The 17,504-nt window shown below is 38.4% G+C and overlaps 1 protein-coding gene across 1 annotated transcript in view; it reads left to right on the forward strand.

The window, feature by feature from the left end:
* Positions 1 to 17,504, forward strand: part of LOC133550818 (discoidin domain-containing receptor 2-like) — a 46,765-nt gene that overhangs the window by 794 nt on the left and 28,467 nt on the right. Inside the window, 4 exon segments of the mRNA XM_061896876.1 lie at positions 4,889 to 4,991; positions 10,186 to 10,423; positions 16,335 to 16,482; positions 16,648 to 16,750. Coding sequence (XP_061752860.1) covers positions 4,889 to 4,991; positions 10,186 to 10,423; positions 16,335 to 16,482; positions 16,648 to 16,750 — 592 coding nt within the window.

Genomic DNA, 17,504 nt, shown 5'->3' on the forward strand with positions numbered 1-17,504 from the left:
CAGGAATTCACATTGTAGGAATTTTAAAAAATTTATTTGTAAATGATGGTGGAAAAGAAGTATTTGGTCACTTCAAACAAGGAAGATCTCTGGCTCTCACAGACCTGTATCTTCTTTAAGAAGCTTTTCTGTCCTCAACTCGTTACCTGTATTAATAGCACTTGTTTGAACTCGTTATCCGTATAAAAGACACCTGTCCAAAGCCTCAAACAGTCAGACTCCAAACTCCACTATGGCCAAGACCAAAGAGTTGTCGAAGGACACCAGGAAAAGAATTGTAGACCTGCACCAGACTGGGAAGAGTGAATCTACAATAGGCAAGCAGCTTGGTGTGAAACAAATCAACTGTGGGAGCAATTATCAGACAATGGAAGACATACAAGACCACTGAAAATCTCCCTCGATTTGGGGCTCCACGCAAGATCTCATCCCGTGGGGTCAAAATGATCATGAGAACGGTGAGCAAAAATCCTAGAACCATACGGGGGGACCTGGTGAATGACCTGCGGAGAGCTGGGACCAAAGTAACAAAGGTTACCATCAGTAACACACTACGCCGACAGGGACTCAAATCCTGCAGTGCCAGATGTGTCCCCCTGCTTAAGCCAGTGCACATCCAGGCCCGTCTGAAGTTTGCCAGAGAGCACATGGGAGAAAGTCATGTGGTCCGATGAAACCATTGTGTTTGGAGGAAGAAGAATACTGAGTTGCATCCCAAGAACACCACACCTACTGTGAAGCATGGGGGAGGAAACATCATGCTTTGGGGCTGTTTTTCTGCTAAGGGGACAGGACGATTGATCCGTGTTAAGGAAAGAATGAATGGGGCCATGTATCGTGAGATTTTGAGCCAAAACCTCCTTCCATCAGTGAGAGCTTTGAATGCTTTATTTACAAATAAATTCTTTAAAATTCCCCCAATTTGAATTCCTGGATTTTTTTTTTCACATTCTGTCTCTCACAGTTGAAGTGTACCTATGATGAACATTACAGACCTCTGTCATCATTTTAAGTGGGAGAACTTGCACAATCGCTGGCTGATTAAATACTTTTTTGCCCCACTGTACAGTACCAGTTGACCCAGGTGTACACAGGTGTACTTACACGAACAAAACACAAGTCCTCAGATGAGTCACTCTCCAGTCAGACACACACACACACATACACACACGGGTGTATCGTGAGCATCACAAGTATGTAATTACAAGTCTTAATTGATCATTTCAAGTATTAAAAAGTCAACAAAATAACTTTTATCAACGGTAGAAACTTCCATGTGACTTGAAACAGGTCCCTGAAAGATGTTATCGGCTCGTCTTACTAATAATGTGAAGTGTCTTGTTTGACGTCTCGCTGAGAAATGACCATGGATTGTGCTTTGTGTGAAGTCGTGCACATGGTCTGACTACAAGTGAGAAGTATGTACTTCGTTGTTGACTGACTAGAAATATTTACTTGGTTATTAATTGACTACGAGTGAGAAGTTTGTACTTGATTATTAATTGTTTTCTGCACGTCAAACTGTGATTATTCTCTATAATTGTGTGGACATTTTTGGGTATATGAATTCATTATTGTTTTTTTATTATTATTTTTCAACATGTGCTTTTGTGCTACTCAGACCAATCTTATAGTAGATGTAGATGATCCATATCTGTGTCTTTAGAAAAGAAAAAGTGTTGGATTATTTTCTTGCCTTATTTTGTATTTGGCTTTATTAATATTTGTAATAATAGACATTTTTTTTTCTTACTTTTTTTTTTTTTAACATAACCTCTCCAGCCACTCAGACCAATCATATAATAGATGTAGATGATCTATATCTGCGCTACACATTTACTCTTTTGAAAAAAATAAATTGTTGGATTATTTTCTTGCTTTATTTTGTATTTGTAATAATTTACATCCTTTTTCTTTTATCTTTCCTTTCCAGCCATTTAGAAACATAATTTCTTTGATGTGGATGATCTATATCTGCTGTACACATTTACTTTAGAAAAGACACGTTTTGGATTCTTTTATTGCCTTATTTTGTATTTTACTTCATTAATATTTGTAATTATTTACTTCTTTTTTTAAATTTGTTTTAATTGTTTTTGTCCAGCCACTCAGACAAATCATATAGCAGAAGTGGATGATCTATATGTGCTGTAAACATTTACTTTTGAAAAAAATAGGTGTTGGATTATTTTCTTGCCTTATCTTGTATTTGACTTTATTAATATTTGTAATCATTTTACTTTTTAGTTTATTTTTAACATGCTGTTGTGCCACTCAGACTAATCATATAGTAGATGTAGATTATCTATATCTGCTGTACACATTTACTTTAGAAAAGAAATGTGTTGGATTATTTTCTTGCTTTATTTTGTATTTGACTTTATTAATATTTGTAATCATTTTATTATATTTCTTTTTCTTCTTCTGTCCTTTCCAGCCATTTGGAAACAGCATGTCTTTGATGTGGATGATCTATATCTGCTGTACACATTTACTTTAGAAAATACACATTTTGGATTTTTTATTGCCTTATTTTGTATTTTACTTGATCAATATTTGTCATCATTTACTTCTTTTTTTATTATTTTATTGTTTTTGTCCAGCCACTCAGACAAATCATTTAGTGGACGTAGATGATCTATATCTGCTATAAACATTTACTTTACAAAAGAAAAGTGTTGGATTATTTTCTTGCTTTATTTTATATTTGACTTTATTAATATTTGTAATCATTTACATCATTTTTTTTGTTTGTTTTTATTTTTTTATTTTTAACATGTGCTGTTGTGCCATGTAGACAAATCATATAATAGATGTAGATTATCTATATCTGCTGTACCCATTTACTTTGAAAAAAAATTGTTGGATGATTTTCTTGCCTTATTTTGTATTTTCAATAATTCAAATCTTTTTTTTTTCCTTTTTTTTTTCATCTGTCCTTTCCAGCCATTTAGAAACATCATATTTTTGATGTGGATGATCTCTATCTGCTGTACACATTTACTTTAGAAAAGACACATGTTGGATTTTTTATTGCCTTATTTAGTATTTTACTTTATTAATATTTGTCATCATTTACTTCTTTTTTTATTATTCATTTTTTATTGTTTTTGTCCAGCCACTCAGACAAATCATTTAGTAGATGTAGATGATCTATATCTGCTATAAATATTTACTTTACAAAAGAAAAATGTTGGATTATTTTCTTGCTTTATTTTGTATTTGACTTTATTAATATTTGTAATCATTTACATCAATTTTTTGTTTGTTTTTAATTTTTTTTTTTAACATGTGCTGTTGTGCCATTTAGACAAATCATATAATAGATGTAGATGATCTATATCCGCTGTACACATTTACTTTAGAAAAAAAAATTGTTGGATTATTTTCTTGCCTTATTTTGTATTTTCAATAATACAAATCTTTTTTTGTCTTTTTTTTAATCAGTCCTTTCCAGCCATTTACAAACATCATACTTTTGATGTGGATGATCTATATCTGCTGTACACATTTACTTTAGAAAAGACACATGTTGGATGTTTTATTGCCTTATTTAGTATTTTACTTTATTAATATTTGTCATCATTTACTTCTTTTTTTAGTATTTATTTTTTTATTGTTTTTGTCCAGCCACTCAGACAAATCATTTAGTAGACGTAGATGATCTATATCTGCTATAAATATTTACTTTACAAAAGAAAAGTGTTGGATTATTTTCCTACTTTATTTTGTATTTGACTTTATTAATATTTGTAATCATTTACATAATGTTTTTTTGTTTGTTTAAAAAAAAAATTAACATGTGCTGTTGTGCCATTTAGACAAATCATATAATAGATGTAGATGATCTATATCTGCTGTACACATTTACTTTAGAAAAAAATTTGTTGCATTATTTTTTTGCCTTATTTTGTATTTTCAATAATACAAATCTTTTTTTGTCTTTTTTTTTAATCAGTCCTTTCCAGCCATTTAGAAACATCATATTTTTGATGTGGATGATCTACATCTGCTGTACACATTTACTCTAGAAAAGACATGTGTTGGATTATTTCATTGCCTTATTTGGTATTTTACTTTATTAATATTTGTCATCATTGACTTCTTTTTTTTTAATCATTATTTTTTTTATTGTTTTTGTCCAGCCACTCAGACAAATCATGTAGTAGATGTAGATGATCTATATCTGCTGTACACATTTACTTCAAAAAAGAAAAGTGTTGGATTATTTTCTTGCTTTACTTTGTATTTGACTTTATTAATATTTGTAATCATTTTAGTGTTTTTTTTTTGTTTTGTTTTTTAAATCTGTCCTTTCCAGGCATTTAGAAACATCATATTTTTGATGTGGATGATCTATATCTGCTTATTTATTAATCAATGTGATTAATTACACCAGCGAGCGGGACCATGAAGGAACTGGGTGGGCTTCAGGTGTGTGTGTGTGTGTGTGTGTGTGTGTGTGTGTGTGTGTGTGTGTGTGTGTGTGTGTGTGTGTGTGTGTGTGTGTGTGTGTGTGTGTGTGTGTGTGTGTGTGCAGCACAGCAAACACCCTGCACACAGGCAGACCTTTCACCAGCGGTGTGTCAGGCGTGGCTGTGGGCAACTTCCCCCAGCGCCACACTTTTCCGCAGCATAAGGCGTGTTTGTGGAAAGGTATTCCAGCGGCGGGGCGGAACCATCCCCGCAACAAGAGGCGACACCAGAGTCCCACGTGGATGTGGGGGTGGGGGCGGGGGGGGGGTGGGGAGACCCTGACACTGGAACTTGTGTTCCTTGGGAGAGAGGCCTGCAGGAAAGGGACCGGGGGGGCACACCTCCAAACCACAAGCCAGCTCCAGGTGTAAACATCCACCCGGGCGTATCAATGAGCCTTTGTGTCTTCCAGAAATATGTCGCTACCCGCTCGGCATGAGCGGCGGCCAGATCCAGGACCAGGACGTCTCCGCCTCCAGTCAGTGGTCCGAGTCCACCGCCGCAAAGTTTGGGAGGTCAGTTTTTTTTTTTCTTTCCTGACGATTGTTCCGTTGTAGAATTCCACTATTTACAAACCCTGTTTCCATATGAGTTGGGAAATTGTGTTAGATGTAAATATAAACAGAATACAATGATTTGCAAATCCTTTTCAAGCCATATTCAGTTGAATATGCTACAAAGACAACATATTTGATGGTCAAACTCATAAACTTTATTTTGTTTTGAAAATAATAATTAACTTAGAATTTCATGGCTGCAACACGTGCCAAAGTAGTTGGGAAAGGGCATGTTCACCACTGTGTTACATCACTTTTTCTTTTAACAACACTCAATAAACATTTGGGAACTGAGGAAACTAATTGTTGAAGCTTTGAAAGTGGAATTCTTTCCCATTCTTGTTTTATGTAGAGCTTCAGTCCTTCAACAGTCCGGGGTCTACGCTTTCGTATTCTAGGCTTCATAATGCGCCACACATTTTCCATGGGAGACAGGTCTGGACTGCAGGCGGGCCAGGAAAGTACCCGCACTCTTTTACTACGAAGCCACGCTGTTCTAACACGTGGCTTGGCATTGTTTTGCTGAAATAAGCAGGGGCGTCCATGATAATGTTGCTTGGATGACAACATATGTTGCTCCAAAACCTGTATGGACCTTTCAGCATTAATGGTGCCTTCACAGATGTGTAAGTTACCCATGCCTTGGGCACTAATGCACCCCCATACCATCACACATGCTGGCTTTTCATCTTTGCGTCGATAACAGTCTGGATGGTTCGCTTCCCCTTTGGTCCGGATGACACAATGTGGAATATTTCCAAAAACAATTTGAAATGTGGACTCGTCAGACCACAGAACACTTTTCCACTTTGCATCTGTCCATCTTAGATGATCTCGGGCTTAGAGAAGCCGGCGGTGTTTCTGGATGTTGTTGATAAATGGCTTTCGCTTTGCATAGTAGAGCTTTAACTTGCATTTACAGATGTAGCGACAAACTGTATTTAGTGACAGTGGTTTTCTGAAGTGTTCCTGAGCCCATGCGGTGATATCCTTTAGAGATTGATGTCGGTTTTTGATACAGTGCCGTCTGAAGGATCGTTCGATGTTGGTCTCTGGCCATGCCGCTTACGTGGAGTGATTTCTCCAGATTCTCTGAACCTTTTGATGATATTATGGAGCGTAGATGTTGAAATCCCTACATTTCTTGCAATTGCACTTTGAGAAAGGTTGTTCTTAAACTGTTTGACTATTTGCTCACGCAGTTGTGGACAAAGGGGTGTACCTCGCCCCATCCTTTCTTGTGAAAGACTGAGCAATTTTTTGGGAAGCTGTTTTTATAGCCAATCATGGCACCCACCTGTTCCCAATTAGCCTGCACACCTGTGGGATGTTCCAAATAAGTGTTTGATGAGCATTCCTCAACTTTATCCGTAGTTATTGCCACCTTTCCCAACTTCTTTTTCACGTGTTGCTGGCATCAAATTCTAAAGTTAATGATTATTTGCAAAAAAAAAAAATGTTTATGAGTTTGAACATCAAATATGTTGTCTTTGTAGCATATTCAACTGAATATGGCTTGAAAAGGATTTGCAAATCATTGTATTCTGTTTATATTTACATCTAACACCATTTCCCAACTCATATGGAAACGGGGTTTGTACTACACGCAGGAAAGAAAAGGAAAGACGAGTTTTTGTTGAAGATTTTTATACTAAATTCCAATAAAAATGCAGTTCCCCTGTGCACCACTAGGGCCCAAAAGAAGCATGACGTGTGTTCCTAATGAGATATAAACCTTTATTTATTTCTAGCGCTGTGAAATGTTTCATTCGTGCATAAAATTGCATCGTGTTCGGATTGCAACTTTGATAAAAATAGGATATGAGCATGAAGTTATCGGAGCTTTGATAAGCGGAAATTAGTTAAACTGCTGTTAAACCCTGCGATGAGGTGGCGACTTGTCCAGGGTGTACCCTGCCTTCCGCCCGATCGTAGCTGAGATAGGCGCCAGCGCCCCCCGCGACCCCAAGAAGGGATTAAGCGGTAGAAAATGGATGGATGGATGGATGCTGTTAAACCGCTCTAAAATGTTTTATTTGTGCATAAAATTGCATCGTGTTCGGATTGCAACTTTGATGAAAATAGGATATGAACATGAAGTTATTGGAGCTTTGATAAGCGGAAATTAGTTAAACTGCTGTTAAACCGCTCTAAAATGTTTCATTTGTGTAGAAAATAGCATCGTGTTCGGATTGCAACTTTGATGAAAATAGGATATGAACATGAAGTTATCGGAGCTTTGATAAGCGGAAATTAGTTAAACTGCCGTTAAACCACAGAAATGCATTCATATGGCAGTTGTGTCACACACAAAAAAAAAGGCAGAAATACGGAAAATACTTGTGTGGACGCCATGAACTCAACTCATGCTAGCTTGTTAGCTACTGTAAAAATTATAATATTTTCCGATCAGATCCAGGAATAGAAATATTGCCAATTTTTGACTGAAAAAAAGCCAAAAACATTTAAAAATGTATACATAAAAATCAATACAAACTTTGAACCAATATCCATATCCAATATAAATTTCTTACTGACTTATGACACTTTTACTCCCGGGACCCTTTTGGGTCCCGGGAGTAAGAATGTGGAGTTAGTTCAAATAGGATATGAACATGAAGTTATCTAAGCGGAAATTGGTTAAACTGCCGTTAAACCGCTAAAAAGTATTTATTTGGCAGTAATGTAAAAAAAAAAAAAAAAAATGTTAGATACATAAAAAAGACTTGTGTGGATGCAATAAACTCAACCGAGTCCTGCTTGTTGTCGCTCTCATGCTAGCTTGGTAGCTACAGTAAAAATCATCTTTTTCCGTCTAATCGTCGACTGTATCAAAATGAATGATCGACCTGTTCAAGGCGTGGAAATATTGTAGCGTATTTGCACCAAAAAGCAGCAGCAATTCATTATCACAGCTTTGATAAGTGGAAATTAGTTAAACTGCCGTTAAACCGCTGAAACACATTAATATGGCAGTTGTGTAAAAACAAAAAAATGTCAGAAATATTGAAAATACTTGTGTGGACGCCGTGAACTCAACCAAGTCCGCTCTCATGCTAGCTTGCTAGCTACCGTAAAAATGATAATAATTTCCCGTCAGTTCAAGGCGGGGAAATATTGCCAATTTTTGACTGAAAAAAGGCCAAAAACATTTTTAAAAATTCATTAAAGTAATACAAACTTTGAACCAATGGATAGAAATATATTTCTTGCTGACTTATGACACTTTTATGAGCGGACCCTTTTGGGTCCCGGGAGTAAGAGTGTGTAGTCCATGTGGAGTTAGTTCAAATAGGACATGAACATGAAGCTTTGTTAAGCGGAAATTAGTTAAACTGCCGTTAAACCGCTCTAAAATGTTTCATTTGTGCATGAAATTGCATCGCGTTAGTATTGCAACTTTGATAAAAATAGGATATGAACATGAAATTATCGGAGCTTTGATAAGCGGAAATTAAGTAAAACTGCCGTTAAACCACAGAAATGCATTCACATGGCAGTTGTGTCACACAAAAAATGGCAGAAATATGGAAAATACTTGAACTCAACTAAGGGATTAGACAGAGAGACAAAAACAACAACAATAACAACAACAACAACAACAATAAAACAACATCAGCAATTAGGATATGTACAAATATGATGGTAAAAGTGATACCAAAGAAGCAGTTAGTGAAATAAATAATATAACAGAAATGACAATGAGCATTATTACACTACAAATGGAGCAAAACAAATACAAATAAAAGTAGTAATATTGATAATGAATCATACCAATAATTACCACAATACAGTTCCTCAAATGCAACAACGAAATGATAACTTGAAACACAAAAAATTGCAGAAAAGTGGAGGGGAAGAAAGAGAAGCAACCTATATTAACCTTGTAGATTGTTATAGTAATTTCGACTCATTTTGATCATTTGTACATTTCCTGTTGTACACTTATGACTGGGGACACGTTTTCTGGGCGCACATAAATGTGCTGAAATAATACGTGTCCCCCTCTAACTTCATGTGTGATTCTTGGAATTTAGTCCACATTTTCTGCATATCTCCTGACCACCTGAGGGAACCACAGACTGTGAATGCTTTTAAAAAAGACTTAAAAATGTATTCTATTTTTTTTTTGGGGGGGATATATGCATACTAGTTCTAGCTATTAGGCTGTTCTAGTTTTTTGTTTTTAGCACTTTGAGGTTGTTTACTCAAAGCAAAGTGCTTTTTACAAATAAAAGCTATTACTATTACATATTAATTAGCTACATGGTGATAGTCCTCAGTTGGGGAAAATGAGTCAATTAAATGAATAAAATCCTGTAACGTACCATTGTTCATTTCATCTTCTGACCGAGTAAAAATTCAAACCAACATGTGTAAAAAATATATATATATAATAAATAAAAATAAGAACTTGATTTGTACATGTTTAGAATGTGCTATTTGTGAACATCTAAAGGGGTCTTTGTCAGGTCCAAACACTGATGACATCTATTAAACAGACAAGAACCAAGGAATTGAACAGAGACAGAATTCAATTTAGCTCATTGAGGAGAAACGTCTGGGCTGTTCTCTTCAGACAGTGTCTCCAGGGATACTGTCTGTTTTCATATCGATTCAATCCAACTTTGTATTATCTGATTGTGAGTAATTAAAACTATTGTTCCGGTTTAAGATTTGGACTTTTCGACGACATAAAATTGGCGTCCCCGTACAGGCCACCACATAAAATTGGTTACCACTAACAGGATGAGGCCCCGGGTTAAATCCCCGACATTTCTACCACATAAAATATCTTCCTGTGGATTACAATAGATCAAAGAAACCGACACCTTCATGTCGCTTCCCATCCTACACAGCGGAGTTTTTACTAGCCTTTTGATTGGTAAGATCAAAGACAGCTTTTGTCTGCTCGCCAGGAACTCATGGAAACACAAAGTTCTCTGATAACTTATCTGACCGTCTTGAAAGGAGTGTGACAGCCCTGTATCGAAGTGAAAATGTAGTTTGGACATCCCTGGTCTTGTGGTGTTTCTTTCCTGCTGTGAAGTGAAAGGGATGACTCATTCCAGTCAGTTGTGTAAGGAAAGATGGCAAGGTGGTTCCTAACATTCCTCCCACCACTTCCTGTCCATGCCGCCCTCCTCTGCAGGCTGGACTCCGACAACGCCGACGGGGACGGAGCCTGGTGTCCCGACATCTCGTCCCGGTCCGACGGCCTGAAGGAGTACCTCCAGGTGGACCTGCGCTCGCTCCACTTCGTCACCCTGGTGGGCACCCAGGGGCGCCACGCTGACGGCATGGGCAACGAGTTTGCACAGCGCTACCGCATCAAGTACAGCCGGGACGGCCACAGCTGGCTGGCCTGGAGCGACCGGAAGGGACAGCAGGTGAGCAAAGTGTCTCCAAATAAAGGGGACCGCAAAAAATGTCATTATTAGGGACCGAATGTCCCTTTGGGACAGAGGACCCTATTGTATTTCGAAGGTTTTATCATTATTATTATACCGCCGCCTCTTTGAGCTCTAATTTGACCCCCTTAAAATGCTTCAAAACTCACCAAATTTTACACACACATCAGGACTGGCGAAAATAGCAATCTAATAAAATAAAAAAAATTAAAATTGCTCTCTAGCGCCCTTTAGGAATAAAACACAGACAAAACTGCTCCTAGGAAGAAAACAGACAAAACTTCTTGTAACTTCCGGTAGGAATGTTGTAGAGACATGAAACAAAAACCTCTATGTAGGTCTCACTTAGACCTACATTTCATTCATTGACATTCTTCAGCAAAAATCAACAGAAAGTTGGCAATTACCCCTTCAAAACAAAAGTTTGGTAGAAACCCGTCACCTTTTTTCGAACATTATCTCCTCCGATCGCGTTTGCTGTGTCGGCTTCAAACTCGCACAGGAGAGAGATTGAACCCCACTGATTAAAAGTTGCGAAAAGAGTTTTTCCTAACTGCTCCGGTTTGGATTTTACTTCTACGCTGATGCTGCTGCGCTGCTGCCGTCTCAAGATGGCCGTCTCAAGGTGGCCGCTTAAAAGCAGGAAGCACCAGCGTGACCACACAATGCAAAGACATGTTGACTGGGTGAAAGAAGGAGGCACCAGTTGGACCCCTGGATACAGAGAAGGTAGGTAATGTGCAGGTAAAGATATGTTGACTGGGTGAAAGAAGGAGGCATCAGTTGGACCCCAGGATACAGAGAAGGTAGGTAATGTGCAGGTAAAGATATGTTGACTGGGTGAAAGAAGGAGGCACCAGTTTGACTCCAGGATACAGAGAAGGTAGGTATTGTGCAGGTAAAGATATGTTGACTGGGTGAAAGAAGGAGGCACCAGTTGGACCCCAGGATACAGAGAAGGTAGGTAATGTGCAGGTAAAGATATGTTGACTGGGTGAAAGAAGGAGGCACCAGTTGGACCCCAGGATACAGAGAAGGTAGGTGATGTGCAGGTAAAGATATGTTGACTGGGTGAAAGAAGGAGGCACCAGTTTGACTCCAGGATACAGAGAAGGTAGGTAATGTGCAGGTAAAGATATGTTGTCTGGGTGATGGCAGGAAGCACCAGCGTGTATGGGTGAAAGAAATAAGCACCAGTGTGACCCCAGGATGCAGGGAAGGAAGGTAAAGTGCAGGTAAAGATATGCTGAATGGGTAAAGGCAGGAAACACCAGCAAAAGTCGGTCACGTCCATCGCTGCTTGCAGCTCTGTCTTTAATGTAGCAAAACATACATGAAACATATGTTTATTATCGTCATTTAGTCCTTAAATAAAATAGACAACTTGTCTTTTAGTGGTAAGTAAACAATGAAAGACTCCTTATTAGTCTGCAGTAACATATTGTGTCATTTATACACCTATTATTTTCTACACATTACGAGGGACAAACTGGAAAACTGGATTTTACTGTTAATGTCTGCTTATTTTCTGTTTTAACATGTTCTATCTACACTTCTGTTCAAATGTAATAATCACTTATTTGTTATGGTTATGAGGGGGCCGGAATATACTGTTGTGGTTGCTAAGGGGAGATGACGGCAACAGACACCAGGGTAAAGGAATGTACAATGATTTATTATATATATATATATATATATATATATATATATATATATATATATATATATATATATATATATAATAACAAACAATACAACTAAACTATAGAATTGAGTGTGTGACCAAAATACAAGAGTGTGTGGTGTAAGACTATGTGTGTGTAATTAATTGTTGAGTGATACTTGACATTAGTTTTGGATGATACCACACATTTAGGTGTCGATCCGATACCGAGCAGTTACAGGGTCATACAGTAAAATATAACACCAAATAAACCAATAATATTATGGTTAAGAAATACTGAGGTAAAGGGTAGGTGTCGCGCTGTTTTCTGTTTTAACATGTTCTATCTACACTTCTGTTCAAATGTAATAATCACTTATTCTGCTCTTCTTTGATACTTTACATTAGTTTTGGATGATACTACACATTTAGGTATGGATCCGGTACCAAGTAGTTACAGGATCATATTCAATGTCCTCATGTGTCCAGGGACGTATTTACTGACTTTATAAACATAATGTGAATTTTTTTAAAAAGGAAAAAAAAATATCGGTGTAACCACAGTGGTATCGACTAGATACGCTCCTGTACTTGGTATCATTACAGTGGATGTCAGGTGTAGATCCACCCATGGTGTTTGTTTACATTGTGACGCCACTGAGCTACGATGTTTAGCTATTCCTCATCCTCCAGTGATATTGGTACATGTAAGGAACTCACTTTTTGTCGCCATGGAGGCCAGGATTAGTGATTTTGAAGTAGCTAAAACACAGTGAATGGATGTTAGCCATGTCTTAAAGCAGCTCTTCCTGTTTCAGTGTTATAACTTCACCTTTATCTTGACTTTTTACACCAAAATGCATCCATTCTCCCTTTTCTGTCTACACGCTGTGTCTGCTTGTAAGTACTCTGTGTGTGTGCGCTGCCCAACATGCTCCTCTGCTCCTAAAACCAGCAATGTCATGCTTGTTAAAAATATAAAAAATGGGGAAGCGGTACTGTTCAATCAGAGTATAGTACCGTTTTTGGTTCATTAGTACTGCGATACTATACTAGTACCGCTATACCCTACAAGTACAAACTGTATAGTTGTGTGTAAAAAAAATGGGCGAAAAAAAGGTTGAATAGCAACAGCAGAGGTGGGTAGTAACGCGCTACATTTACTCCGTTACATCTACTTGAGTAACTTTTGGGATCAATTGTACTTCTTAGAGTAGTTTTTATGCAACATACTTTTACGTTTACTTGAGTATATTTATAGAGAACAAAACGCTACTTTTACTCCGCTCCATTTATTTACATTCAGGTCGTTACTTGCTACTTTTTTTTTAATCGATCTATTAATGTTTGTTTTGGTTTATGACGGAGCTTCAAAGTAGAATCTACGCATGCCTGCGTTTCACCAATCACATGCAGTCACGGGTGACGTTGGACCAATCAAACAGAGCCAGGCGGTCACGTGACCGTCACACGTAAAACCCGACTCAAACAAGTTGAAAAACTTATTGGGGTGTTACCATTTAGTGGTCAATTGTACGGAATATGTACTGTACTGTGCAATCTACTAATAAAAGTTTCAATCAATCAAAAGTGTAAAGGAAAAAAGACACTTTTTATTTCAACCGTACTTCCCGTCAAAAGCCCAAAGACTGATCGCACAGTTCCTGTCTTCACAATAAAAGCGCCGCTCCATCGCGCCTGCGCTAACAAAATAAGAGTCTCCGAAAGCCAGAGCAAACAAGCTAGCAAGCTACGGAATTCGCCGCCAATGTATTTCTTGTAGAGTGTATAAAAACGAATATGGAAGCTGGACAGATAAGATGCCAAAAACCAACGACGTTCATGTGGTATTAGACAGGAAGGAGGAACTTTTTTTCTCCTCCATTTGAAAACAAGGACGTTATCAGCACTATACTGTCTAATTCCAATCAATGCGAGTCATCAGAATCAGGTAATACACCAACTTATATTCTTGTCTTCATGAAAGATAGGAATCTATATGTTAAACATGCATGGATATTCATTAAAACACCTTTAACATGTCAACAAAAACGGAAATAAATACATATAAATTATATACTGTATATATATATATATATATATATATATATATATATATATATATATATGTGTGTGTGTATATGTATGTATATGTATATGTGGTAGATCACCTCGACTTGGTCGTTTATTAAGTAATTGATTATTGTTGAAAAACTTATTGGGGTGTTACCATTTAGTGGTCCATTGTACGGAATATGTACTGTACTGTGAACTCTACTAATAAAAGTTTCAATCAATGCTTACTGAGGCTATGGTGCTGTTAAGTTATTGTGGCTCAATGTGCCTTCATTTTTTTATTGTAATGTACTATTATTTAATATATATTATTGTTTTAGTTGCTTAAGAGATATTCCTGGGCTTGAATTTGCTCGTTGCTATTTTTTAAGTTTTGTGCATTATTTGTTGCCGTAATCGATAAACAAACAGGCTACTCATCAGTTACTCAGTACTTGAGTAGCTTTTTCACAACATACTTTTTACTTTTACTCAAGTAATTGTTTGGGTGACTACTTCTTACTTTTACTTGACTAATAAATCTCTAAAGTAACAGTACTCTTACTTGAGTCCAATTTCTGGCTACTCTACCCGCCTCTGAGCAACAGTAAAAGGAAAAATAGTTACAAAACAAGAATGAGGAGGTAACTAAATGACTATGTTATAAAACGTAGAACCCACCCGACTTGACTGTGAAAACAAATACAAATTGTACAAAGCATTCGCAAATGCTGCAATGTCACAACAATGCAAATACTTTAAATATCACAGTGTTAGCCAAGTTAGCTTTTGGTTAATAACATGTTTTCAATTCATTTCTGTTGGCAAGTGCTTTCAGACATTGAAGGGTTACGTTGCAAACTGCACCGTAATGAACCACCTGTGTGTTCAAGTGTGTCGCCAGCAGATATTTAACAGATTCGCAGCGTTTGAGGACCATTTTTTAATGAACTGGCTTGAAGGACCATGTCGTGTGTTGCCCAGTCAAAGGTTGTGCAAACGCTTTCAAGTTCAAATCCTCTCGTGGCGCTCACGTGTCTCGGAAACACGAGTGTTTTTTTGCAGATACTTGATACAGTTGAGCGGTGGTTAGCGCTCGTGCTTTGGTTTAGTTAAGTCTTTATTTGAAGGAACGACGCACAGAGACATGAAGATCAAAGACGGATATGTTGTGCTCCGGATTCTAGCTCAGTCTCTGGTTGCCTAAATGAAAGAGATACAAAAACATGCATTAAAATTATACTACAGCATGTAATGAAATTAAGAAAAGTCATAAAATGTCCTGTTCTACCGGGTTCAGGTCAGGACTCTGTGCAGGCCAGTCAAGTTGATCCACACCAGACTCTGTCGTCCATGTCTTAGTGGACTTTGCTTTGTGCACTGGTGTGGGAAGAGGAAGGGGCCCGCTCCAAACTGTTCCCGCAAGATTGGGAGCGTGGAATTGTCCGAAATGTTTCGGTATCCTGGAGCATTCAAAGTTCCTTTCACTGGTACTAACTCCTGAAAAACAAGCCCACACCATAATTCCTGCTCCTCTACCAAATGTCACATTCGGCACAATCCAGTCCGAAATGTAGCGTTGTCCTGGCAACCTCCAAACCTGGACTTGTCCATCAGATTGACAGATGGTAAAGTGTGATTCATCAGTCCAGAGAAGGTGTGGCCACTGTTCTAGAGTCCAGTGGCGACGTGCTTTACACCACCGCATTCAACGCTTTGCATTGGACTTGGTTGATGTATGGCTTAGATGCAGCAGCTCGGCCATGGAAACCCATTCCATGAATCTCTCTACGTACTGTACGTGGGCTAATTGGAGGGTCACATGACGTTTAGAACTCTGTAGCAACTGACTGTGCAGAAAGTCTTTACACGATGCTGACCCTCTCTGTCAGTTTACCTGGCCTACCACTTGTTGGCTGAGTTGCTGTTGTTCCCAAACGCTTCACTTTTCCTAGAATAAAGTTGACTTTGGAATATTTAGGACGAGGTCATTTCAGGACTGGATTTGTTGCACAGGCGGCATCCTATGACACCCCTCCTTTACATCATAACTAGACAATACAAGCTCCGTAAGGAAAAACCGTTATCAACTGTAAAATGAAGGGATTCATGTGGTAATGTCCTAGTTCTTATTGTGGTTCCAGTTTCCATATCAAAAGTCTCCTCTTCCAGGTCATAGAGGGGAACCGGAACGCGTACGATGTGGTGCTGAAGGATCTGGAGCCGCCGATGATTGCACGATACGTGCGCTTCATGCCGCTGACCGACCACTCTTTGATCGTCTGCATGAGGGTGGAACTGTACGGCTGCCAGTGGCTCGGTGAGTCCACCGACCCTGAACCCTCTCAGGGAGACCTCGGCGGCACCCTGCTTGAGTCCTACGGGGGGCAGTCGGACAGAGCCTCCGGGAGCTTTATAGCTCCAACCCTAAACCCAAACCCTAAACCACATGGGACCTTGACAACCCGTCTTTTCACTCTTGCAGATGGTTTGGTGTCCTACAGCATCCCGGACGGGCACCAGATGATCTCCAGAGGTCTGGAGGTCTACCTCAATGACTCCGTGTATGACGGCGCATCAGGCCTAAGGTCCGGGGGATACCTCCATGTGGACTTGTTGAATAGTCCTTCATGTAGTCCAAACATTGTACACCAGTCTAGACTGGAGAAGTAGTATTTAGTCATCTGTAGGACTGTGCCCAAGTAGACCAGGCTTGGGTCAGAAACTGATAGAAACACAGGTTCTTGGACAAAACAGCAGTTCTTGGACAAAACAGCAGTTCTTAGACAAAACGCCAGTTCTCAGACAAAACACCAGTTCTCAGACAAAACACCAGTTCTTAGCCATAACGCCAGTTCTTGGACAAAACACCAGTTCTCAGACAAATCACCAGCTCTTAAACATAACACCAGTTATCAAACAAAACACCAGTTCTTAGACAAAACACCAGTTGTCAGACAAAACACCAGTTCTCAGACAAAACACCAGTTCTTAAACATAACACAAGTTGTCAGACATAACACCAGTTCTCAGACAAATCACCAGCTCTTAGACATAACACCAGTTCTTAGACAGAACACCAGTTGTCAGACAAATCACCAGTTCTCAGACAAAACACCAGTTCTCAAACAAAACACTAGTTCTCAAACAAATCACCAGTTCTCAGACAAAACACCAGTTCTCAAACAAAACACTAGTTCTCAGACAAATCACCAGTTCTCAGACAAAACACCAGTTCTCAAACAAAACACTAGTTCTCAGACAAAACACCAGTTCTCAGATAAAACACCAGTTCTCAAACAAAACACCAGTTCTCAGACAAAACACCAGTTCTCAAACAAA

Source organism: Nerophis ophidion, linkage group LG04, assembly GCF_033978795.1.
Source record: "Nerophis ophidion isolate RoL-2023_Sa linkage group LG04, RoL_Noph_v1.0, whole genome shotgun sequence".
Taxonomy (NCBI): Eukaryota; Metazoa; Chordata; class Actinopteri; order Syngnathiformes; family Syngnathidae; genus Nerophis; species Nerophis ophidion.